The sequence below is a fragment of the Papilio polytes genome, unplaced genomic scaffold (genome assembly GCF_000836215.1).
Source record: "Papilio polytes unplaced genomic scaffold, Ppol_1.0 DF824381.1, whole genome shotgun sequence".
In the NCBI taxonomy this organism is placed as follows: domain Eukaryota; kingdom Metazoa; phylum Arthropoda; class Insecta; order Lepidoptera; family Papilionidae; genus Papilio; species Papilio polytes.
Window position 1 is genome coordinate 467,647 of NW_013524823.1, and position 25,458 is coordinate 493,104.

The 25,458-nt window shown below is 32.0% G+C and overlaps 1 protein-coding gene across 3 annotated transcripts; it reads left to right on the forward strand.

The window, feature by feature from the left end:
• Nucleotides 1-3: 3 nt before the first annotated feature.
• On the forward strand, nt 4-25,458 carry LOC106111983 (JNK-interacting protein 3). Of its 3 annotated transcripts, none has more exons than XM_013294209.1 (23): nt 4-1,036; nt 1,750-2,059; nt 2,568-2,755; nt 3,784-3,922; nt 4,003-4,038; nt 5,359-5,376; nt 7,071-7,122; nt 7,244-7,403; nt 7,839-7,961; nt 8,469-8,593; nt 10,232-10,394; nt 12,815-12,957; nt 13,557-13,720; nt 13,883-14,037; nt 14,482-14,631; nt 15,296-15,370; nt 15,736-15,868; nt 16,638-16,821; nt 17,216-17,376; nt 17,864-18,024; nt 18,796-19,072; nt 19,683-19,931; nt 21,113-21,211. In XM_013294209.1, the coding sequence occupies exons 1-23, from the start codon at nt 707-709 to the stop codon at nt 21,178-21,180; spliced, it is 3,564 nt and encodes a 1,187-aa protein (XP_013149663.1). In that variant the 5' UTR covers nt 4-706; the 3' UTR covers nt 21,181-21,211. The 3 variants fall into 3 exon arrangements, with proteins under 3 accessions (XP_013149663.1, XP_013149662.1, XP_013149664.1); XM_013294208.1 differs by lacking the exon at nt 21,113-21,211 and adding an exon at nt 22,263-25,458 and having other exon boundaries at nt 8-1,036; XM_013294210.1 differs by lacking the exons at nt 4-1,036; nt 21,113-21,211 and adding exons at nt 1,117-1,234; nt 22,263-25,458.

Below are 25,458 nucleotides of genomic sequence, written 5' to 3' on the forward strand. Positions count from 1 at the left end.
TATTTCGGTAACTTTTTCCGCAACGTGGCGAGGGTTTCTATTTTTTCCGGTAGTGGTTTAAACTCTTTAAGAAATGAACGTACTCGCTTAAAGGCCGGCAACGCATCTTCGGTTCCTCTAGCGTTGTAGATGTTCATGGGCGTCGGATGAAATAGCATTTGTTATTTCTTCTCGCTTGTCACCTTATGCCATAATAGATCCATTCCATCACATTTTGTATTTTTGGCAATTTTCAGTTAAAATGGAGACAAAGCTGTGATAAACGCAACTTTTTTCACCAACCACCACCACCATCACCAACCACTCGCGTTTTGTAGGGTTGCAATCCTATCTCGTTAAGTAAGCTACCAAAACATTTTTCGGCTATAACCGGAAATAGATTTCCGTTTTTTTTCCTTTCCTACATTTCCTTCCTTACTGTCAATGTCAATCAAATTGAATGCGTCAATCGAAGCGATGGTGTGAAGTAGTTTTTTATTCTTTCCCACTTTTAACTGCATATTTATATCCGAGAATATTGCTAATTTGCTCTTTTTCCATCTCTTGTTGCGATGATTTATGAAGTAGATAACATTTTCTGGTACCATTAATCACGATATCATTCAATATTGTACACAAAATTAATCATCATGTTTTCGTCTAAAATTCATTAAACTAACTGTTGAGAAATAGTGACAATTACATCGTCGCAATACGTTTTTTCACAATGAATTTCGAAAATAGCTCCAGTAGTGGCTATGTCACAAACGAGACCATATATGGGACTCACGAAGATTCCCATGCCGTGATGTCAGAAAAGGTGCAATCTCTGGCTGGCAGTATTTATCAAGAATTTGAGCGTATGATCGCGCGTTACGACGAAGATGTTGTGAAGACATTGATGCCGCTGCTCGTGAATGTGTTGGAGTGTTTAGACTCTGCATACCAGACCAATCAGGAGCATGAAGTGGAGTTGGAGTTGCTGCGGGAGGATAACGAACAGCTGGTGACGCAATACGAGCGCGAGAAGGCAGCGAGGAAGCATTCTGAACAAAAAGTAAGCCTCCAATACTTTTCTATCTAAAGACCTTGATTCAATTTCCTTTGTTTCATTTCACAAGGCTGTTAGTGCAATTTTAGTCCATTATTTGACTTTAAACATGAAGAATGTATTATTTGTTGTTTGTAAATTTACACTACAATTTGTGTTAAATATTTAAGTATGTGTGACCCATTTTGCTACGTGAGACACAAGGTAAATAATCTAGACTGGAATAAGTAGAAATTACTATGTACATTTTTTGCCATCTATTTGAATGTTAATGTTACCTTTGGGTATTGGGTATTGTTGTGTAAATTAAAAAATCTTAAAAATGATCTATGTAACATGAATGTAAAATGTATCATAGCAATTCAGTCTTATTTTTAAAATCATATCTGATAAGATACAGATACATACAGATTTAAATGTTTTAGTGGTAGAATTAAAATGAAGTTATTTTCTCTATTTCCATTAACAATATAAAATTTTGGATATAGACAAAAAGCAAATTTATCACTTTAATGCCTCTATCTATTTAAAAATAAATCTTTGTATCAAGATATAAACTAAAAGAGATTTAATTCTCATTCTTCCAAATATGGCCTCAATAACTGATATAGCTAACTCCAAAAAGTACTATTTTAGACATATATAATAATTACCGCCCTCTTAAAACATCTTTTAATCGCTTTGTAATGAACTCAAATAAATCTTTTTATTTTTAATAGCTGCTTGAAGCTGAAGATCATTTTGAAGGTGAAAGGAAAGATTTAACCGGGCGCTTAGAGGCCTTGGACAGTATAGTGCGTATGTTGGAATTAAAACACAAGAACTCCTTAGACCATGCCAGTAGACTGGAGGAAAGAGAGAATGAACTAAAGAAAGAGTATGCAAAACTACACGAGAGATATACAGAGTTGTTTAAGACTCATATGGATTATATGGAACGCACAAAATTGTTGCTCAGCACAGCTGCTAATGATAGGGGTGGTGAAGTTCGTGGCAGAATCAATCTCAACAATGTTAGCAGATCAAGTGGTGAGTTATTTTTATCTATACTAACATAAATATGAAATATTTGTATATAGCGAAATAAGTCAAAAACTACTGAACCACTTTCAAAAATACTTCATTGAAAAGCTGTGTTTTCACTGAGTATTATACTATGTGGTAGTATTATACTGAGTATATACTTTTTATACTATGTGGACAAAGTCACAAAAAAAAACCTAGTAATATAAAAAAGGGAAACAAGTACTATTCAATTTATAATGTCCATTTCAATTAAAAACATACATTTTGTTAGTAACAGGTGTTTCCAGCCTTCTAATTGGATTTAAAAAACTTGTATAAGTAGATAAATTGGATTATTCCTCAAATTTAGCAAGCAATGTTGCTTAGCAATGTTAAAACACTTATTTTGTGGCAATTTTGTTTTGGATGCAGCCTTATAAAGACCTGAAACCTAATAACTATGATAGTAAGACATTAAAATAAATAATGTTGCCAGTATGTCTAGTTATATAATTATCATTTCTTTATTTAGGGCCTATGTCTTTCGGATTCGCCTCACTGGAGGGTTCAGTGAATATTGTGGAGCAAACGGAGAGCATTCCCGGAAGTCCTGTGAGCCTTTCATCCTCACCGCCTTCACCACCAATCGGATCTGAACTAGCAGCTGTCCGGACCGCTGAACAAAGCCACCAAACTGATCCCATCAGGCAGCAAAGTCAAGTAAGTGAATTGCTAGGAACATAGACATTGTTATTGCAAAACAGAATGCTACTGTTACATTTTATACTGAGCAATGCAGAGTAACCTAATGAATTAAAGTATCCATAAGTTAATCATATTTTGAGATATTTATCTGGACATGTTTGTCATTTAATACATTTTTAATAAATAAAAACATTCCGCATGGTAACAAGTGATACACCTCTGTTTTTTTTTATTTTCTAACATTTCCATTCAAGCAAATAAAGAGAATACAACAGTTCATGTTAATATGTACCATTTAATGTATATCCGATTTCCGTTGGCATTGAGACCTCAAACACTGGAGGCTTAAACAAAGAACATAAACACGTAAAACTACATTAATTGCAAATTCGCAATAATTAAAATAACAAATCGGCGTTTCCTTTCGTAATAATTACTTAACGATTGAAGAACATACTGCAATAACTAATATAATATAAGACATTTGAGGTCTGTTTGTTTTATTGCAGCCATCATTGTTGCATTCACAAGATAATGAATAATGAATGTTGTTGAATTTTGATAGTTCGCAGTTTTCGAGAGGTTCGTGCTTGTATGCGCACTCTCTTATAATTGATATATCATTGTCTGGGGTGAACAACTGGACTTGTGATATTAAACGGCAAACTGGGCTTTGTTCACTTTTATTTACACATTCTTTCAAGTGCTTGATGTCAAGGTTGTATGAAAAGCATCCTCTGTTAACTGTTGTTGTACACTGATAACATTTTAACATCCATATTACTCTGGACTTAATTAGAATTATCAACACTAACATAAATATAAATTTCATTTTAGATTTAAATTCTAGTTAGTCATGTGTCAAACATGTCAATTACTTGTGTTGTTGTTTTTATTATATTCCTTTTTTGTTTGTTGCAATTAAATAGTTTTGATATATATTATCTGGCCAGTATTTAACTTCTTTATAAATTTAGGTATGTATTTTTATTTACAAGTATATTTGAGAAATAAATATAATAGATTGTATTAAAATTTTGTAGGCTACATCGCCAGTGGCTCCCCAGGCCAGTGCTGGCAGATCCCATACTAAGAGTGAAAAAAGAAGTGCAAACACACTATACCAAGAACTGGCTTTCCAAGATTCAGATCCCATAGTTGAAGATGAAACTGATATTACAGGTATGGAATAATATTGTAGAAAATGTGCCAAAATATAATTGTGTAAAAATAGGTTCTTAAAAATATAATTTATATTACAGGCAATTGGGTGCATCCCGGTGAATATGCTTCATCGAGTGAGTATAATTTTAATTACCTATTTGTAAGAAATTGTTGAATGCTTTGTTACTGTTATACTGAGTGGAAATATTACAGCAATTTTTCTGTTGTACATTGTGCAATACTTGCGTGGAAAGAATTCATTGCAAGATTTTGTAATTCCTTGTTTTGTAATGTTTATATTATTAGAGATAAGTGATTTATAATTACTTGTATGCTTGGCTCCTAGTCATTATTATGAAAAGAATAATGCCAATTTAATTTAGCAGATACTTTTTAGGGCTGATAATGATGATAGGTGTGAAGTTTTAGAATGGCTTACATGGATAACAAATATTAATTTGCGTGTACATGTTTTTTGCCTTATTGCATCGTTTTTTGTTAATAATGAACATTGCTTAACAGTTATATTAATATTTTTTCATTAATTTCAACTGAGATATATTTCTTTACGCAAAATATTTATGTATGTACAAATATGTGTAGTAATTGTTGAAACTGTTTACTTAAAAAAAATATTTTTAATTCTTACAATACAGAATGTAAGAAATGTCATATTCTATGTATTAAAATGATACATTTATTTTTATAAATGTCATCACGGTTCTGGCTATGTTTTTTTTAAATATATTCCAAGGGCAAATTAAAATTCAAACATTAATGGTTGTTTGTAACGACGAACAACCTTAATGGGTCCACATTAGTTTACTTATGTAAATAAACATATTTAATCGTGAGTCAAAACAAGATATTTCCGTCTATTAGTTATGTTTATTTTGTCTCTGATACAAAATATTTAAAACTAGCTGTTCCTCACGACTTCGTCTTCGTGAAGTTAAAAAATATAACCTATTGTACTCATCGATGACGTAGCTTTTTAATGGTGTAAGAATTTTTGTTATCGGCCCAGTAGTTTTTGAACTATTTCAATACATACAAAAAATCAAATCATTCCTCTTTATATTATTCGTGAAGATGACATACAAAAAATAAATAAAACCCATAGGAATTTTAATGTTTAGTTCTGGTTAAATGTAGTTACGAAATATATGTAAATATTGCTATTAAAATGAAGTTTACAAGTTAGATATTTTAACAAGACAAATTGATAGTTTTTCATGCGTCATATATAATGTATTCCTAGACAAAGTAACATTCGATATATTTTGTTTGTCATGCGTTGATACATTTTGACAAATTTAATCGATTTTGTTATATCGATAATGGAATGTCGCTGTGTCTGGACGCTGTACCAGTTTTATGTTATGTTGCTGTTTGATAAAACTAATGCTATTCATTCTATTTTCATGCGTTCTAACCTACGTTGCATCAACCAGTTAACGACAACTACTTTGGTGAGTAACTTTTGCATGTTAAAAGCATTAACATAGTTATTTAAGTACTTTTATAATTCAGTTTTGTACGAGGCTTGAGTGGTTTTGAATATTCAATTACATAGATAACTTTGTTTTAAATTACTTCGTGTTCTACGTTCATAGAAAAGTCGTGTTGCTTTGCGTACGCTAATCTCTGAAATGGGAAAACGAATTTCAATGAAATTGAACTGTAATTGATTAGTTAAATAAAAGATAACAGTTGATATAACGTAATATTCCATACTAAATATTTGTAAATTAGGAATTACAGCATGATTTCTGAAGACAGTTTGGGCAAAGACAACTTTACTCATGCCAATTGTAATAAATTAAAGAAAATTTTGTTTTTTCCTTTTCTTATAACATTATAAGTTACATTGAAATTACAAGGTTATTAAAAATAAAGTAAATTCCTCATGATATACAAAACTACTCATTAAACTGAACAATAGTAAGACGATTGTCTGAGTTATAAGTGATCGCTTTCCAATAACAATTTCCGATTATGTGTATTAATATTAATCCTACGCAGATTATAAGCTTCTACGCTTCCTTCTGTGTGCGGTCTATTACGAATAATTATAGCTATGTCCATATTCATCGATCCGTTTCGGGGACGCCGGCCCTACCTGTCATCTATTAATACTCCTGTCGTGTCTGGTCATGTGTCTCTAATCCAATCGAACATAATTAATCCATTATCGGTCTATTTTAAGGCAAATGAGTTAGATTTATTTATCATGTGATAAAATTGTTAATGGTTAAAATTCAAGTGGAGTTATGTTTGGTATTTAGATAAATATTTCGACATATTGGTTTTGTAATGTATCGTGTTTACGAAACAAACCACATAAGTAATTGCTTTAAATCTCGTATGTTTATATAAGGCGTTGAGATTAACTGCTCATATTTCCTGTTAAACTTTAACGAGAATTGGGATTTAGGTGAAGGGTCGTTTCAAAGTTGAGTACATTCTCAAAGCTGTACTCTTTTACAATTATAAATTATATCGCGTTCATATTATTAATAAGATTACTTTAGCGTCCTGTACCCTAATAAGATGTATTTACAATTTGGGATTTAACAAAAACGTTAATTAAAGTAATTGTGATTTTTAATTTCAGTAAATGTTATTCTCTATCAAAACTTTAATCACTTTTTAAGAATAGGAGTATTCTAAATTTTTTACTCTATGAGTGATTGAAAATGACTATCTGGAAATCTCCATTTTTTATTTTAGTTATCCGCTTATTGATTGAATAATTAAATAATACAATAAATCACTAGTAATAGAATCAATAGTTACATTATTAATGCTTTTTAATTGCATCTTTTCTTTTTAACCTTTTCTAAGTAACATGTGGCTAACTAATTTTCGTTCTATTTACACGCCTCCTAACTTATGATGCTCAACAAAACAGTTAACGATAACTACTTCGGTAAGCGTAAGTTGATTTTTCTGATATTTATGTGGGAATGCAATGGCCTAATGCCTGGCTTTAACCATGTAAATGTTTCTGTTTGTTTATTATAAATCATGTTATTATATGTTATATATCCATGTTATTTGATCATTTTTTAATGATTTCAAGCCTGTGAAAAAGCTTGTAGAGAGTATGGCTTAGTGTTGTTTAAATATTTCAAAATTTAATATGTTTTGTATTATTCAACAGGCAAAGAAGTTGAGAATCTTATTTTGGAGAACAATGAGCTGTTGGCCACAAAGTGAGTTTATATCGTGTTATAATAGGTGTGAAATGAAAACCATGTCCTCATTAAGAGATTAGATTTTGATATCTTTTTTAAGTATAACACACGAAATGTTTATCTTGTTTATGTATTTTAGGAACGCTCTGAACGTGGTGAAAGACGATTTGATAGTTAAAGTGGATGAACTGACCGGCGAGCAAGAGATACTGAGAGAGGAAGTTTCCAATCTCAACGCGGCCCGGGAGACTCTTAGAGAGCGCGTTAATCAACTGGAAGACGAACTCAGACGTCTGAAAGTGAGTAAATATAAAATGTCTACATTATTCAACATAAGTTTTTTGTTTCATAATAATATAAGGAATTATTTTCTCTACACAATTTATTTGGTAAAAATCCAGGTTTATTTAACAACTAGCTTTCGCCCGCGACTCCGTCTGCATGGAATTAAAAAGAAATCCGTTCAGCCGTTTAGGCTACAAACTATAAAACATCCATCCATCTATCTATACTTTCGCATTTATAATATTAGTATGATTATTGTTAATGTATTATTTCCTATCATAATCGAAGTAGATACACTTTATAATTATTTAACTGCCTAAGTAATAAGCCCGACTATAATATGCATATAATCAATCGGATATTAAAACATATGTAGACTATACACGAAAAACATTACATTCTTGTAAATATTGCAATTGTAAATAATGTTTAAATTTTCTTTAATCCAGGAAACTGTGAGTTCCACCACAAGTGGAGAAAATGAAGACGAAGCTGATGTTCCAATGGCGCAGAGAAGGAGATTCACTCGAGTGGAAATGGCACGAGTTCTTATGGAACGTAATCAATATAAGGTATAATTTATTCAATACTAGTCGTTGCTTGATACTTTGTTCCCGTGAAATTAAAAAATATAGCCTATGCTACTTACTCATAACATAGCTTTTTAATGACGTAGGTTTTTTTGAAATCCGCTCAATGGTTTCTGAGTTTTCCTCTTTATAATATTAGTATAGATATGTTGTGTAAATAACCTTGCAAAATGTTTCTAACAGAACACCAATTTAAACATTTTTAAAGTCATAAAATTGTGAACTTAACAAATACTAGCTGTTGCTCGCGACTTCGTCTGTGTCAATTTAAAAAGTATGTCCTTTGTTACTCATTAATAACGTAGCTTTTATTGGTGTTAGTATTTTAGAAATCGGCTCAATAGTTTTTTAGTTATTTCAATACATACAAAAAATATATATCTTTCATCTTTAAATTAATAGTATAAATTATTGGTTTGTTGTCGTTACGATGGATTGGATTATTATGTGTATTAGCTTGTACTAAAGGTAATAATTTATCAATTTCAGGAACGTTTCATGGAGTTACAAGACGCGGTACGTTGGACGGAGATGGTGCGAGCGACGCGCGGCGACGCCTCCGCCGGCAAGAAGAGTAAGCAGAGCATCTGGAAGTTCTTTAGCAACCTTCTCAAGTAAATATAAATTTACCATACGTACTATTGTTTAGTGCTTTGATTTTTTTATATGTCATAACCGGAATTCGCCGAAATGGCGAAACAACCGCTGCCCATAGACATTCGCATTCACAGATGCGTTACAATTAATTTCCCCTTCCTATGCGTCTCACCGTGAAATCCAATTTTCCTTCCGTCCCTTCCTCTTAAGAAAAGGGCGGAAAGGGAAAGGAACTAAAATTAGACCTCCAGCCTCTTTGTCAATTCTTAAAAATAATGATCTAAATAGATTATGTTTAAACCAATTTAGTTAAAATATAACCAAAAGTGTGTAGTTTTGTACATTATTAGACCAATCGATCTTGTAAATTCCAATCTATCTTACTTCTTACTAATATTGTAAATGCGAAAGTTTAAAGGGCTGGATGAATGTTTGTTAGAGTTTGTAGCCTAAACGGCTGAAAAGATCTTTATGAAATTTGGCATAGATGTAGAGGATATTCTGGAAGAACACATAGGCTATTTGCTTTTGTTTTTTTTTTCAATTTCCGCGCGGATGGAGTCGCGGGCGAAAGTTAATAATTTCATAAGAGAGAGGCAAGACATAATTTGATATAATACATACTAACTGAGATAATCCAAATCTGTTGTATAACCATCCTTAGTGTTAATTTAATATAATTCATAATTATTTTAGTCATTTCCAATAAACATTTAATGTGCAGATCAGCAAGAATCGCCTGCGGCTATGCATTTATTTTTTGAATTAAAATTTAATTTGAAAACAGTTACTCTCTTGGTACAATAATGTTGCTATGGCAACCATTGTTTAAACATGAGGGAATTAAAGGATTTTAGTAAGAAATAGCTGAGCGTTGCTTCTTTAAACCATATGATGTTTTTCAAGCTATTTAAAAAAAAAATAGCGATTTCAAGTGGTTTTCATCGGCAAGCTAAGCAAGTACATTTACAATATTTACTCTATATCTCTCTATAACTTATTTACTTCAGGGTAATCTATGATTATATATTTTTTACGAGTAATAACACGGTTTGTTATACTGCTATGATAAAGTAATACAACTTTGCGACTTCTCTTCTAAAATGCTTATAGTTTTTGCGCGAATTTTTAGCTTTTTGTTTCATGTAAACTATGAATTTAATCCCATGACTTTTTTAATTTTTTTTTTATTATTTTTATAAACTCAATACAGGTGTTTTTTTACCGCTATTTTGACGCGAATTATTATTTTTATTTATGTCGTGTTTTCATTTATATATGTCTTGTATATTTTCTAACGCTTGGCACATTAAGAACATTGCAAAATTATTTTAAGACGCGTTTGTAAGATGCTCGCGTTGATGCAATTATATTGCATTGGTTTAAATTGGCCGAAATTTGTACAATAAAGTACACATTACAGTTCCAAATTAATGCCTTATTATAAAAAATATATATAATATTAAAAAAAAGATGCACCTCATGTTTTACACAACGAATCTTGAATTACAAAATCATTCTAGTAAATCTTCACTAGGTTACATTTTCAATGATAGTGTTTTACTGCTTTTAAACTGACATTTGTGTGTGCAAGATTTGAGTTAATATGGAACAATATATATCGGTATATAATCAATGTGTATATACGTTTTCAGCCCTAGCGAGCGTCCGCAGCGGCCTCTGTCTACCCCACATCTACGCGCTGTGACAGCACCGCAGCCAGCGTTACGTCATTCCCGTACTCAGGTTGACTTCTTGGAAACTCAGCTGACTGATCAGCATCACAGGCGACAGGATAGGAACGAACAGTTCCGACAGGTAAATGTAATCTTAGTCTTACTTCTTACTAATATTATAAATGCGAAAGTTTAGATGGATGGATGTTTGTTAGTTCGGCGCTGTCCCACCAAATTGTAAATTGTCTGATAACAATCCAACTTCTAAAATATGTGATGGAAATATCAAATTTTGTTCCCCTATATTATAGTGACGTCATTTTAAAGCTATCTGAGCCTCTATCAGCGAGTGATGGGACAGGCCCTTAGTAGACTTAACTGCTGAACGGATCTCGATGTAATTTGGCACAGACGTAGAGCATAGTCTGGAAAAACACATAGGCTACTTGCTTTTGTTTTTATTAAATTCACGCGGACGGAATCGCGGGTGAAAGCTAGTATACTTATACAAATATACTTAACTAGTTTTCGCCCGCGACTCGGTCCGCGTGGAAAAAAAACAACTCTGTATCTTATGTGTCCTTCCAGACTACTTTCAGAAATCCGTTCAGCTGTTTAGGCTACAAACATCCATCCATCTAAACTTTCACATTTATAATATTAGTATGATTGGTAAATGTTGTGAATGTGTGCATGGAATTTCCGGATGGTAAATATGAAAATGACTACATACGACAGAAAGAGCTATGTTTTACAAAGTTTTGGTGTATCTAATGTATATTATTTCCACATTCACAATGTAACTGAAAGTTCTAATTGTAGGATGGTTTTAGTTTACTAACTATTTTTTTAACTAAAATTAAGTACGATTTAGAAATGCCTACGAGTATATATAAATAATAAAGGTAGAATAGAGAAATAGTTTCGCGATGTGAAAAAAAATGGAAAGACGACTGTTTAATATCTTTAAAGTAGGCTCTTTTTACTTAACATATTTTATGCCACAACATTTTTTAGTATTGAAGTACTCTGAAGGCGATAGCACTGAAAATTACATTAATTTCAAATTCATTCTGTTCCCTTGTCCTAAATATGTGTTATTGTCATGGCTACAAAAACAAAACTTTGGTTTTTCACAAAAATCATTAATTCACGTTACTTTATATATTTTTTCCATTGCCTATAATAAAACCTTTGTCTGTTTTCCTTTGTGAGGGCCCTTAAATCAAATATATTCGATGGGGATTACGTAAAAAATCTTATCCATTTTTGCTATTGCTGCCATGTTTTAATCTGTACGTCTATTGTTGTAAAAATAAAATATAATTGTTTTTGTCCATTTGCATGTGATACATATAAAACTTTAACGCTTTTTTTTCCTACATTTTCATCGTATTTTTGTGTTGTCCTTCCCTTTACATAATTCCATATCCTTTTTGTTTTCAGTTGAATCAGCGAGTGGAACTTAATAGTAAATCAGATCAAAATAAAATCAGTAAATTGAACTAAAGATATTTATTGATTGTGATTAGAAGTTTATTAATTATAAGCTTAAATGTGTTGTAATTTAGGTACAAATTTCTATGTAGTTTTATTTCGTATAATTATAAATTTATGTATACATTTTGTGTTGTCTCTTAAATAAAATTGGGTTTTGTTCGTATTTCACGTTTTTATTATATTTACATAATTTGGAATCTTCATAATGCAACAAGCCAGACCTTTCATCAGCCCACCACCTTTTTTGTCATCAATACAATATCCCCTTTTAACTTTATACATTCAAATACCAAACTATTCATTTTTTCATAGAAATTTGGGACATAGTATTATTAAACAAGTGCTAAATATATGGGTGCTGAAGATATTGCCAACTTAAATATTAAAACTTTTAGTCCTTCGACATACATTACACCAAGTACTTTAAATAAATAAATATTTTTGAATTTAAAGTTTTTAACCTTTACAATAATGTCACCCATGTTATCCTGGGATGTTTAAATAAATATTATATGTTATGTAAAATAATATCACATAAAATATTATGTAAAACCGAATATTAAACGATTCAAAGCCAGCTGGCTTATTTAAACAGAACTCTAATTTACACAGATGTTTTCAAGTTGAATATGACTACTTTAATAAGCCTAATTAGTATAAGGCTTCTCCAAAGTTTACGGATGACAAATTACCAAGGTGTTATGAGTATTTCAACATATGTCCTATTTTATATACTCATTTGTGTATAAATGGGTATGTAATTGTACATATGCGGAGTAATTTAAAGTAAGTGTAGTTTTAAATACGAGTCAATGATACGGTTAATAGGATATGATAATTTTAAAACATCATTTTCAACATTAAAAACATAAAAGGACATGTATATTTATACGAAGAAGTTCGATGTTATTAGCAAATTAGTATTGCTTTCGTGTCCTGAGATAGGTGAAATATGTAAAAAGTTAGAAGCGTTTAATTGCATAAATAATACACGTCTATTTAGTGGTATTACCTAATAATTGTGAGAAAGAGACAGAAAATGACGTACATGTCGACGTTTAGGTGCGGGCTCACGTGCGGAAGGAAGACGGACGTACTCAAGCTTACGGCTGGAGCTTGCCCGGAAAGAGTGTGCAGGGACAGAAAGGTCCAAGTGTTTCCCTTTCATCGGGAGGCGTGCCAGTACCAGTGCCTATATTCTGCAGGTATGTAAAACAATTCAAGGATAAGCTAATTCCTTGAAAATAAACCGATATACATACTTAGTAACCATAATAATTATATAAATCCAAACTTCAAGTGATTTAGTCGACCGCATTCGTTTTGTCCGGAAACGTAAGTGTATATATTTCGTACTATACGATTTTTATGTGTGAAAGGATGTCAGGCGAGAAAAAGTCTGATAAAGGGAAGTTTTTTATACCATAAGGTGGCAAACCAGCAAGCGGTCACCGGAAATCACCGAGAAAGCGAAGCGATTGCTGCCCATAGACATCCGCAATGGCAGATGCGTTGCCTACCCTTAACCTTCGGAGAAGGAGACGCATATAGGGAGCATATTTCCCCTTCCTATGCGTCTCCTCCACTGTCAAATACACTTTTCCTTACCATCCTTTTCGTATAAGAAAATGATGGAAAAGGAAAGGGATTAAAATTAGGTCCCCAGTACCACACATATCAGACGAAATGCGAAATTGCTCCCACTTCACGACTGTTTTCTGTGTGGTCGTGATATTGTACCAGGCGAGTCGGCGCTACAGTGCAAAGTTTTTATAACGGGCTCTACTACTAAACTGTTTAACAGACCGATAGCAGAAGGCGAGCCTCGTATGAGTTTGCTCTGCGCTGCCGGAGTCAATCTGAACGGTGGACGAACCTCAGACGGCGGTTGTATGATCGGGGACAGTGTCTTCTATCCAAATGACAGCGAAGACGATAATGATGACGAACAGAACACCATGTGCTTAGGTAAACTATTAATAATTATCCTATATAGTTTGTCTAAATAAGATTGTTAGTTTGACAATTCATTTCACAGTTTAGTAGGGATGGGTTGTGTAAAGTTTTTATTTAAAAATTAAATCTTAGTATTAAAATCCTCTTTATTGATAATAATGTTTTCATCGACAGCATATGAAATGACTAAGGCGGAATCTGTTCACTCGCCTGAAATCAATCAGATCGACCAACAGTTGCAGTCGACTCGTGTTCCCGAACACTCTGAGAAAAATCTTTCCTCCTTCGTATGGATATGCTCTAGCACTCAGAATGATGGGGTTGTTATGGTAAGTTTAAAAAAAATATATTTAAAAGCATTATACTATAATTCGTTTTATTGCTTGTCAATAGACATTTGCCAGACTATAGCGTAATGAGAGGTTCCCACGAGTATTATAAATATGTGAGACGTTTTGACTGAAGATTTACTAATAAAGTATTCAAATTTTAAAAATAAGTGTCAGAAACAATTTCTATACAGCACACTATTCGTGAACTGCTAAATAATTTTATTTTGTTCTTTATAGTTAATAAACATTAAGTTAATGTTATATTAAAAATGCAAAAGTTTTGATGGATGGATGGATGTTTGTTAGAATATGTCTAAATGGCACTACCTATCTCAATGCAATTAAGCACAGATTAATAACATGGTCCGGAAAAACATAGGTTACTTAATAACTAGTCAAAATAATAAGTTTAATATTTTTAATGAATTACTTATATAACAGATTATCGACGCTAATAATCCAGCGGCAGTGATAGAGACGTTCACTGTTTATGAGAAGCATATACTGTGTATAGCGTCGGTGCAAGGCGCAACTGATGAGGACTACAGGGAGTTCAAACAACGTGATACTGAACTCAAAAATAATGGAAAGGTATAAATATTACTTCTTACTTCTTATCGTACTAATATTATAAAAAAGGTTTTGCCCGCGACTCCGTCCGCGTGGAATAAAAATCATTAAAGTGAGTAGGCTATGTTTTGCAGACTATACTCTACATCTGTACCAAATTTCATCAAAATCCGTTTAGCCGTTTAGGCTACAAACTCTAACAAACAACCATCCATCCGTCCATCCAAACTTACACATCATACTAATATAATAAATGCGAAATTTTAGATGGATAGATGGATGGATGGATGGATGGATGGATGGATGAAAATTGGTACAGATGTACAGGATAGGCTGGAGAAACATATAACACTCACTTTTGTTTTTTCAATTCCGCGCGGAAGGAGTCGAGGGCGAAACCTAGTATACGAAAGTTTGTGTGGATGGATATTTGTTACTGTGGATATCCAAACATAACTGGTCTTGAAATTTGACATAGATGTAGAACATATTCTGGACACAGGCTATTAACTATTTTTTTTGATTTCGCGAAGCAAGTCACGGGTTAAAACTAGTCATACAGAAATCTTTTTACTTAAAAATCACCGCAAAGCCTTAAATTATTTTATATCCTTATAAGTGCACATGATTAGGTTTTTTTATTTTATATTAGTATGTCGGAGATTAATTGAAATATTTCTTTCAGACACAGTTCCATTGCCCAGAAGAGGAAGAAGACGAAAATGGCGAGAAGAAAATTGTGGTTGGAAGAAAAATTATGGTGAGTAACGCTTTATTTATATTTTTCATACTTCAAACTAATATCATAAATGCGAGAGTTTAGATGGATAGATGGAAGTTTGTTAGAGTTTGTAGCCTAAACACATTTGGATGAAATTTGGTATAGACGTAGAGGATAGTCTGGAAGAGCTACTACTCAATTTTGTTTTTTCTTTTATTAAAAAAAAATACACATGGACGGAGTTGCGAGTAAAAGCTAGTAGATTTCTATTTCGTTTTGTCACTGTATGGCGTAATATTGTTTTTATTTATAGAATTTTAGTTCTATTGTCAGTGACATAACAAACTTTTAATTTTCCTTTTCTTGGATATTTTTATAAATAACTCAATAAACGTATTTTCCAGATGGACTCTATTCTGCTGTCTCCTCCTGAATCTCCGGTGAAAGAGAAGAAAGAGAACGAGGAAAAAGATGTAGAAGAAACTGGCTCGACTTCGCAGAGCCCGCCTCTAAGTTCTACACCTATTACTAATACAAGTAAGTAAGAAAGTATTTGTATACAAGAAATGTATTTAAAAAAATTAATGCTAATTATCTTTTTATCTACTTATTATATTATAAAAGCAATCTTAACCACTAAAATACCTATAAACAAAGAAGTGACATTTAGAGCCTGTCCCATCACTGGCTGATAGAGGCTCAGATAGCTTAAAAATGACGTCATTGTCAGATAAGAACAAAATCCGATATTTCCATCACATTTTTTACACTTTAGATTGTTTTTAGACAATTTACAATTTGGTGGGACAGCCCCTTAAAGTTATTTCTTCCGTTTGTCAGTATTTCAGTATTAAATTAGTCAATAACCTTCAAAAACTTATATAAACATATAAAAAATGCTGAAATTTGTACTACATGTGAATTTAATAATATTTCAATAAAAAATTTCAATCATTATAAACTACAGAAGTAGAAATGAAATTGATTATAACAACACATAACTATTCAAGTTTAGTCCTTTGTTAAGTATTGTAATATTAATAACTAGCTTTCGCCCGCGACTCCGTTCATGAGGAATTAAAAAAAACAAATTTGGTTAACTTATGTGTTCTTTTAGACTATCCTCTACATATATATCAAATTTCAGTGTGATTCGTTCAGCAGTTTAGGCTACAAACTCTAACAAACATCCATCCATCTAAACTTTCTCATTTATAATATTAGTATGATTTAATGGAAACTTGCTTTTTTATGTTTTTGAAAATATTGATATTTAATATTGAAATCTATTATTATAATTTTCCAGTTGTGGAGGTACAAGAAGATGTACCGGAACAAGGCGTTGCCGCGTACGATGATGAGACATATCGTCTCAGTCCCGTGTTTGAAGCAAGAACTTCTACTATTATGCCTACTATGTGGCTTGGAACTAAAAGCGGCAATTTATACATACACTCCGCTGTTGTCGATTACAAGAAATGTATCACAATGTAAGTTTTTGATTATTTTTTTTATTTTATTAATAAACTTGACAGTGATCTCAACTAGCTAGTCCCCTTACTCCCTAGCCTATTCGACCTACTCTTAGAAATTCTCATAATAGTACAAATTTAACTGTTGTACTATTATAATTATATAATTTTCTCTTAGAAGTTTTCTCAATGGTACAAATTTTACTGTTGTACTTTTTACTGTTGTACTATTTTACTGTTGTACTATTTGTACTGTCGTACTTTTTTACTGGTGTACTTTTTTTGCTGTTCTATAATTTTGTTACGGCAGTTGTATAAGCAGAGATGATGATTTCTTACTGTTTTACAATACTGTTATATAAATTGTTATTTATAGTTATATGTTTTTAATTATCTTGATATTTGTTGACAGAGTGAAGATGAATGATGCGATTCTCTCCATCGTGTCCTGTTCTTCTCGCTGTTTGGTCGCGTTGGCAGATGGTACTATCGCTATATTCGCACGCGATGGTACCGGACAGTGGGATTTGAAGAAGTACTTAGTAGTTACACTAGGAGACCCTAAGTGTTCAGGTATTTTTTCATATTTATTTTAAACCATAATATTTTATGATGTTAAGCTGTAGGTAGAGGATTAAACAATAATAACAGTCATCAATTCATTAAGACAATAGTGGAAAATAACTATAATTCTCATTTCACAATTTGATTTTATCCATTACTTGTGCGGAATTAAAAAAAAAATTTAAATAGCTACCTATTCTTCGATATGTTCTACATTTGAAATGGAAGTATTTATGTATTCTTTTATATGTTTTGAATGTCAAATTTTATTGATATCCGTTTGGTTTTGGACATAAACGTCCATTAAAATTTTCGTATTTATAATATTAGTAAGTAAGACTGGATTGTAGATGTATTAGTTACTGAATAAAGTTGTGGCAGGCGATAATTGTATATAGCATTTTAGGATAATAGTCAGAAAAAAAGACATATATCTCGAAATAAAGTTTATTATTATTATTACTAAGATAGGATAAATAATTAATATAATTGTTAGTTCGTTGCCTGTGCGTGGTTGGCAACACCGTGTGGTGTGGGTACCGCAACAAGGTGCATGTAGTGGAGCCCCGCACCGGCGCGCTGGTGCACTCGCTGGAGGCTCACCCGCGGCACGAGAGCCAAGTGCGACAGATGGCATGCGACGGAGACGGAGTCTGGGTAACTTTACTATCTATATCTATCAATACTAATGTAATAAAGCGTTAACACACATTACTTCGTGGTTTAGGATATTAGCAACCACTATGTTTTTAATAACTTTTTAAATAATACCCCAGTACGAGACTGTTTAGGCTGTATGCGAGAACGGGACAAAATTACAAGCTGCCAACATCCAGTATACACGGTTGCCATAGCAACGGTGATTGTTACCCAATGTTAAATGGCTTCGTTTTCATTTGTGCATTCGAATTAAGACATTTTAAATTAAACAAATGTAAACAGTAAAGTTGTTTTGTTTACTTTGTAAAATTTATCTATTGCAATTGTCAAATGCCCAAATCACAATGAAAGCCTTTGCCATTGGCTAACAATTACCGTTACCATGGTGCTGCTTTGCAGGTATTGGCTTGAAAAGTTTTTATCCCTTTTCCGCCTGACAATGTCATCAAAATCTGTTAAGCGGTTTTAGATGTAAGAACCATTCGCCCATCCATACAAACTTTTGCATTTATAATAATGTATTTTTTTAGACTATATTCTACATATATGCCAAATTTCATCCAGATCTGTTCAGCAGTTTAATCTACAAATTCTAACAAACATCAAACCATCTTCTTTCGAATTTATATTACTATGATAAAAAAAAATCTTTGTTGTCATAAAAACAGATAACACAGTTTCTTATACACTAATGTTTACATAAACACAATCATAATATTATACTTGCGTATTATTAATATACCTAACTGATTTAATTTATTTCATTAGGTTTCGATTAAAATGGATTCAGCGTTGCGTTTATACCACGCTCATACTTACCAGCACCTACGTGATGTAGATATCGAGCCGTATGTCAGCAAGATGCTTGGAACTGGAAAACTGGGTTTCTCCTTCGTCAGGATTACTGCGTTATTGATCAGTTCAGGACGTTTGTGGATCGGTACAAGTAATGGTGTTGTTATCTCCGTACCATTATCGGATACTCAAGGCTCCAGTCGTGATTCCAGTGGTAGTGGCAGGCATTCCGCAATCGCTAATACACCAGGTAAATAATGCTTATTTAACTCATAGATTCAAAAAATAGTAAGTACATTTTTGCTTAGTATGACATTAATATAGATATAATCGCCAAAAAATACTCGTTCTTTTGATTTAAATATTTCTACAGTATTAAACAATAATTAGATTATAATAATTTTTATGTTTCAACTTTTGTTTTGCTCATAATGCGATATATTTCTTAATAATTTAATTACTTGTCCTGTAAAGTAACGAAAATGTATTTATTATAGATCTATGGGCACAGAATTATTAGATTAAGTACATTCGGAAATAAACTATTAAAAACTAAATCAATATAAATATTAAATAAATAAGAAATTGTTCTCATGTAGTTTTATAAATACTGTTCGCGCGGGCACTGGCAACACCGTAAAAACATCAGAACCAAAAGTAACGGCGATGAAGAGATCTTACTACGCGCATATATTTATTATAAACTTTGTTGTATTTCCAAATAAACTATATAAACCAAACAAATACTTTCGTTTAGTAGCCGTATAATATCAAATAAGTATTCTTTTAAAATTTTAAAGGTAACAAATTTAAAATGAATCTAATTTATTACTTAAAAGAATTTACAATTTACATTTCAGCTACAGGCCGTGTACGTTCGGACTCTACCAGCCCTACCGGTTCTATCCCGTGGTGTTCCATGGCACAAGCTCAGCTGAGCTTCCACGGGCATCGTGATGCTGTGACCTTCTTCGTAGCTGTTCCAGGGAACGCCAACTCTCCAACACGTTCTCCGGATTCCCCTCAAAAGACCGCAGACTCACCGCAAAAGACCGCATCACCTATGCTGGTCATGTCCGGTGGGGAAGGATACATCGACTTTAGAATAGGTAATTATTATTTATATAACTAGCTGTTGCCCGCGACTTCGTCCGCGTGGTATTAGAAAGCAGACGACCTATGTAAATAACAAAAAAACTACGTGTCCCTTAGGAACCGGGCCTTTTTTGGAGATAAACCTTATCACATGTGTACTCCAGACTTTGTTTTATATCTGTGCCAAATTTCAATATCATATGTTGACCCGTTGCAGAATTATCGAGTAAACAATAAAATATAAAATGTTACATTACATGGGAACCGTAACTATTTCCAGGATAAAAAGCCTATGTGTGATTCCAGAATATGCTCTACATCTGAGCCGAATTTCATTGAGGTCTGTTTAGGTTACAAACTCTAACAAACATCCATCTATGTAAACTTTCGCATTTATAATATTAATATGATTTTAAAATAACACTGAACTCGTCCACAAAAAGTGTTCCGAAAAAATAAGTATAATATTGTTTATTTTATGTATTAGGAAATTAAGAAAGGCCATGTAAGTATTACTGAATAATGATAACTAAAGATTTTATTGCAATGTAAATTTAATTGAATAATATTTGAGATATATCTTTGTCTATAATGTCTCAGTAAATTAAAAAAAATGAAAAGCAATATGCATTTTAAAAATTCAGTTCTTATGTGCATTACTAAAACCATTTCACATAGTCCCAGGTGTTAACGAAATTATTTAACCAGCATAACTTCATCCATGACATTAAGTAACGATGTATTCACGAAATAATGCACTTAAAGTTATTAAGTTTACGGTCTGCTGTTATAGTTAATAACAGATGAAGAATAGACCATAAAATACAGGGAAACCACAAGCACAAGATCTACTAAGTAACTTTAACAAGTTGGTTTGAGGTTGAAATTAAAATAATCTTGCTTACTCAAGTAACATCACATTATTCATCAAAGCTTAAGAATTAACAACAAAATTCACTAAAAATAATGCATATTTTACAGTGATAATATATCGCTTTTATTGTAATGAGAAATTGTAAAAATTAGATGCATTAAACGCAAACATAAAGAGCAGGCTATACATTAAATAATCTTAAAAATAGTTATTTGACTATAATTTTTAATAACACGCATTAACCTTAGCTTAATTGTGCGTATTTTGATAACTTTCTTTTTGGCTTTACACCATTTTTTATATATTTTTATTGACCATTAGAAGATCATGGCGATGAACCGGACACTGGCTCCCACCTCATAGCTTGGCAGGTACTAGGCCAACGCTGAACGTACCTGTTATAATAAAGCAAAAAAAAAATACACTATCAAAGAAATGGTACGTCTTAGTTTCAATATTGACACAATGAGTATTGGCGCTTGGGACACTTCGTAACACAACTAATTCTAACAATATAAGCTAACTAACTTCTTACTGACGCACACTGTAACACTTTCAGTGCCATCTGCTCGCTTTGATTACTAGTGGCAGAGAATGTTAATAAATCATTACTTTAATGAACGTGGTTTTAACTTTAAAGCCTAATTTGTAACATAACAAGCTGGGTGAAGGTTTGATGTGTGTTTTTCTCATTAACATGGTCGTCACCTGGACTTTTGTAATTGGTTCTAGTTTGTTCTACAGTTTCATTTCTTTACATTATGTAATTATTTCATGTTAATTTATTATATCTGCCAATGTGTATATTGCTAATCATCTGTGATCATACTGTTTTTGTATAAATTCATATTTTGATGTGATCAATTGTGTTTAAATTTACGTTTGTACGCACGAAAATGCAAAACTAATTGCCACGTGCGAGCGAGAGCGTAGAAAAAGCTAGATAGTCACGTTATCATGTCAAAATATCTACGATAAACCGACTTTATAAACAAACAGTACTTTTTACTGATTAAAATATGAATAACTACTCGTTTTCGATATTTAAAAACTGTCGCTAATGTGTTTAACTTTAATTTTGTAGATAATGTATAAATAACAATCAACGGAATTTTAAAAACAAATCGATTAACAGAATTAATAATATATATTTCATAAATTGTCAACAAAACAATGTTCTTTTTCATAATTTTTGGAAGATTTTATTATTGCTTAGAAAAGCTTACTGTTTAGAATTTTTTTAGCTTAAATGAGTTAAGCGCGAAGCTTCACGTTTAATTTCTTAGTGTCTTTTATTCATATAAAAATGTTAACAGTAGGCTCTTTTTAGTAATAATCTAATTTGCAAAAAAATTTGAAAAACGACATTTCTTTTAATCCATATTTATTGTGGTATTTCTAATCTTTTAGCAATTGTTTTCAAAATGTGTTTATTTTTTTTTAGTTATATCGTTAATTGTTTCTGTTCCAGCGGATTCAGAAATGGAGGACAGTGTTGTGGTCGCTGAGGACGGGTCTAGTGGGCACAGCTCTCTGGCGGAGAGGGCTTCCAAGAGCCACTTGATAGTTTGGCAAGTGGCGACCGCCTAACGTGAGGCCTGCCGTCCACGCTTCGATTCCGAGTCAGATTACGTGTACGTATGCACGTCAACCAAACCAGCGACCCCTTACAACGCGTAAGTCGCTACAGTGAATAGGTCGTCTTATACTGGCGATGTGTTTTTTCAAATTACATCATTTCAATCTAAATAGTCACCTTTTAACTAATAACTCGTTCTCATAATGTTCACATCACCAGTGACGAAAGAGATTTTTGTAGTGATTCTTGATACAATAAAAGATTAATTTTTTCATTACAGTTTTACACAAATTCAAATTTGTAATTCTTAGTAGGGTTTTGAAATTTTTTCCTGCAAAAATCACTTCCTATTCACAGATTTAGCTGAAATCTTTAGTATACATTTGCTAACTGCGATGTATATTATGGATTAAGGTTAGATTCATATTCGCCGAAGTGTTCTCACATTTCATACGAACGGCGCATCATTCTGACTCCAATATAGAAGCAGTGCACGGCATTATGGACTTTTAAAACACAGTTTTACATATTAATCACAATATATGTGTGCTTCCCGTAGTTATTGTACACTCAGTTGCATAAATATACATTTGCAAATATACATATGCAAGTATCCTTTAATGCTATTCAAGATTGGAAGATCAAACTGATACAGACGGATTCATATTTTTAAAACCGAAATTTATAATACAAATTTCAGAAGATTAGCAAATGTATTTTTATGCAGCTAACTGGATTTTACCTTAGAATGAAAGTGCTATCACATGTATATTTGTCTCAGTTTTGTGGCAGAAAACGAAAGGGATGAGAATATATGTGATGGTAAGTTCTATGGTTGCTTACTCGTATAGTGTTTTGTGTATTATAGTACGATATTGCGTATCAATGTACCAATCGTATAGTTTTTAAGCTTTATCTCATCTAGTAATAATGTACAACTTGTAACCACCAAATAATACATTTCTGTAGTTAAGTTAGTATACAATTAAGATATCTCAAATGGCAGGAATTCTCCTACCCGTTTTTAATTTGGGCTGTGGTTTTTATCTGCAACACATTTAGTTTTTTTTCTTTAATTTAAGATTGTACTTGAAGTGATGTTATGATTTTTTTGTAATTTTGTTTGAATAATAATGTAGGTTTTAACGTGTTTATTTATTTTGCTATGAATTGAAAAGATATTCTAACAAAAGTATATTTTCAAATTATAAAATTATTTAGTTTGAATGAGATTAACTATTAATAATTTTGAGAAAATAATTAAACATGAATTGTTTTTCTTTTTTTTATATGGCAACTATTTTTTTCGAAAGCACGTTTTTGGTTCATCACTTTAAATATAACCAATGGTGCAAATTTAGTTTAGGTTACATTTTATTTTAATATAATGAATTATTGCAGTGCTATAAACAAGTAATTTATAGTTTGATATACATAGAATAGCTTATTTATTTACTTTAAGATATTTTTTTTATTTAAAAGTATAGTTGATTAACCATAAATCAAAGTCTAGATTAGAAGCTGGTGAAGGCATTGGATGATAAAACAAAAATCAAATATAAGTTGATTTAAATAATTTTACTATCAGTTGTATTTCAATATAATTCTGCTGTTGAGTAGAAAATATGTTTTAGGACCAATTAAAAGACAAGTGTTATATTTCAAAATTACATCGGTTTATTGGACTTTAGAGCGGAAGTGGATTAGTCGGGGGATGGGACGCTTAAGCAAGGAAAACATCCTCTTTTTGTGCGTCCCTTCCTCTATTAATTAAAATTAGGCTTTCGCAACTGGATGTACTGCGATCGATCGTCGATCGCTATTTTGTCGAATTACAGCGGCCAATTGATCGTCTGTCACCTTATATTATAAGTTTTATTTTTGCAATATTTCGATTTATTAACATCACAATTTCCAAAACATCAAAATGCCTTTTGACCAGCGTTTCTTCAAAGACCTAGTCAGAATGAAACGATTTAGATTTTAATTTAAGTAATTGCTGATAGATTTACTGAATGTTACACAGTTTGCTTTATGCATAAAACGAAGGTGTTGCGGGCATTATTATAGTAAGAATTAATCGATGGCTCCTATGTAAACTATTCTAAGTTTGAAATGCACATTCAAGACAAAACTTTCAATACTATTAATTACGCTTCAAAGGACATAAAATACACAACCGAAATCTAAAGTTCTTTTTATCAAAACTTTAAAAATCAGTGCTTATCCAGATAATTTTAAAATTATAAAACTAGAAGTAAATCCCAAAAATATTACTTACGATAGATTACGTAAGAGCCATCGAATATGTGATTTGCTGCTGAAGGATGTAAAAGTTTTCACAGGCGAAACATGTTTCTCGATAGACTGAGGGATAGTAACATGTTTTTTAGAAAAGTTAATGCACTATTGCCTATGGATTGATGAAATTAAACGTGAATTTAGAGCAAGCACATACAAATGTCATTGCGTGGGGAAATGTTATTTAGGAAAGGTCCCGATAAGGCTTAGTCAGTTTAGCAATGCTTGCAATATCAACCAAATACTATAGTTATATAGGCATAGTTAATATTGTAAACTTTGAATATCTTATTTTGTCTATTTATATTTACTTTATACTTTTTATACTTTCAACACAATATGTTATTATTTCTTTGAACATTTTACTTTTTTATCATCTTTATGTGAAAGTAGAGTTTCAGTTATTTTATGTATTGTGCAAACTCAAATTATAATGTTTTGTCAACTTTTAACTTATTTGAAACAATCATCACAAGCAGTTTATAATTTGAACACAAAGGTAGCAATCCATACATTTATAATCTATGGACAAAATGTCTCGTAGAAGTATGACATCTATTTAAAAGTCGATTTTATAAATGTCATAAGTATGCGTGACGTCATTTTTCTCCAAGTGAAAGCCTCCGGAAGCCTTTTTTGCCTTGATTTTGGGCTTCGGATAAGCTATAGATTATAAATCTGTGTTCTGCTATTAAAATACTTCTTTTCAATGTTCCATTATTTTCCTAGCGATAAATGTTTTCGTGTTTGTAATCTTGCTGCATCAAATAAATTAAAGCTGCTGCAA

Excerpts from the sequence above, each read along its gene's own strand:
- LOC106111983 (XM_013294208.1), top strand. The coding sequence starts at position 707 with ATGAATTTCGAAAATAGCTCCAGTAGTGGCTATGTCACAAACGAGACC. Across the intron at positions 2,756-3,783 it reads CCATCAGGCAGCAAAGTCAA|GCTACATCGCCAGTGGCTCC; the intron begins GTAAGTGAATTG and ends AAAATTTTGTAG. Across the intron at positions 16,822-17,215 it reads TACAAGAAATGTATCACAAT|AGTGAAGATGAATGATGCGA; the intron begins GTAAGTTTTTGA and ends ATTTGTTGACAG.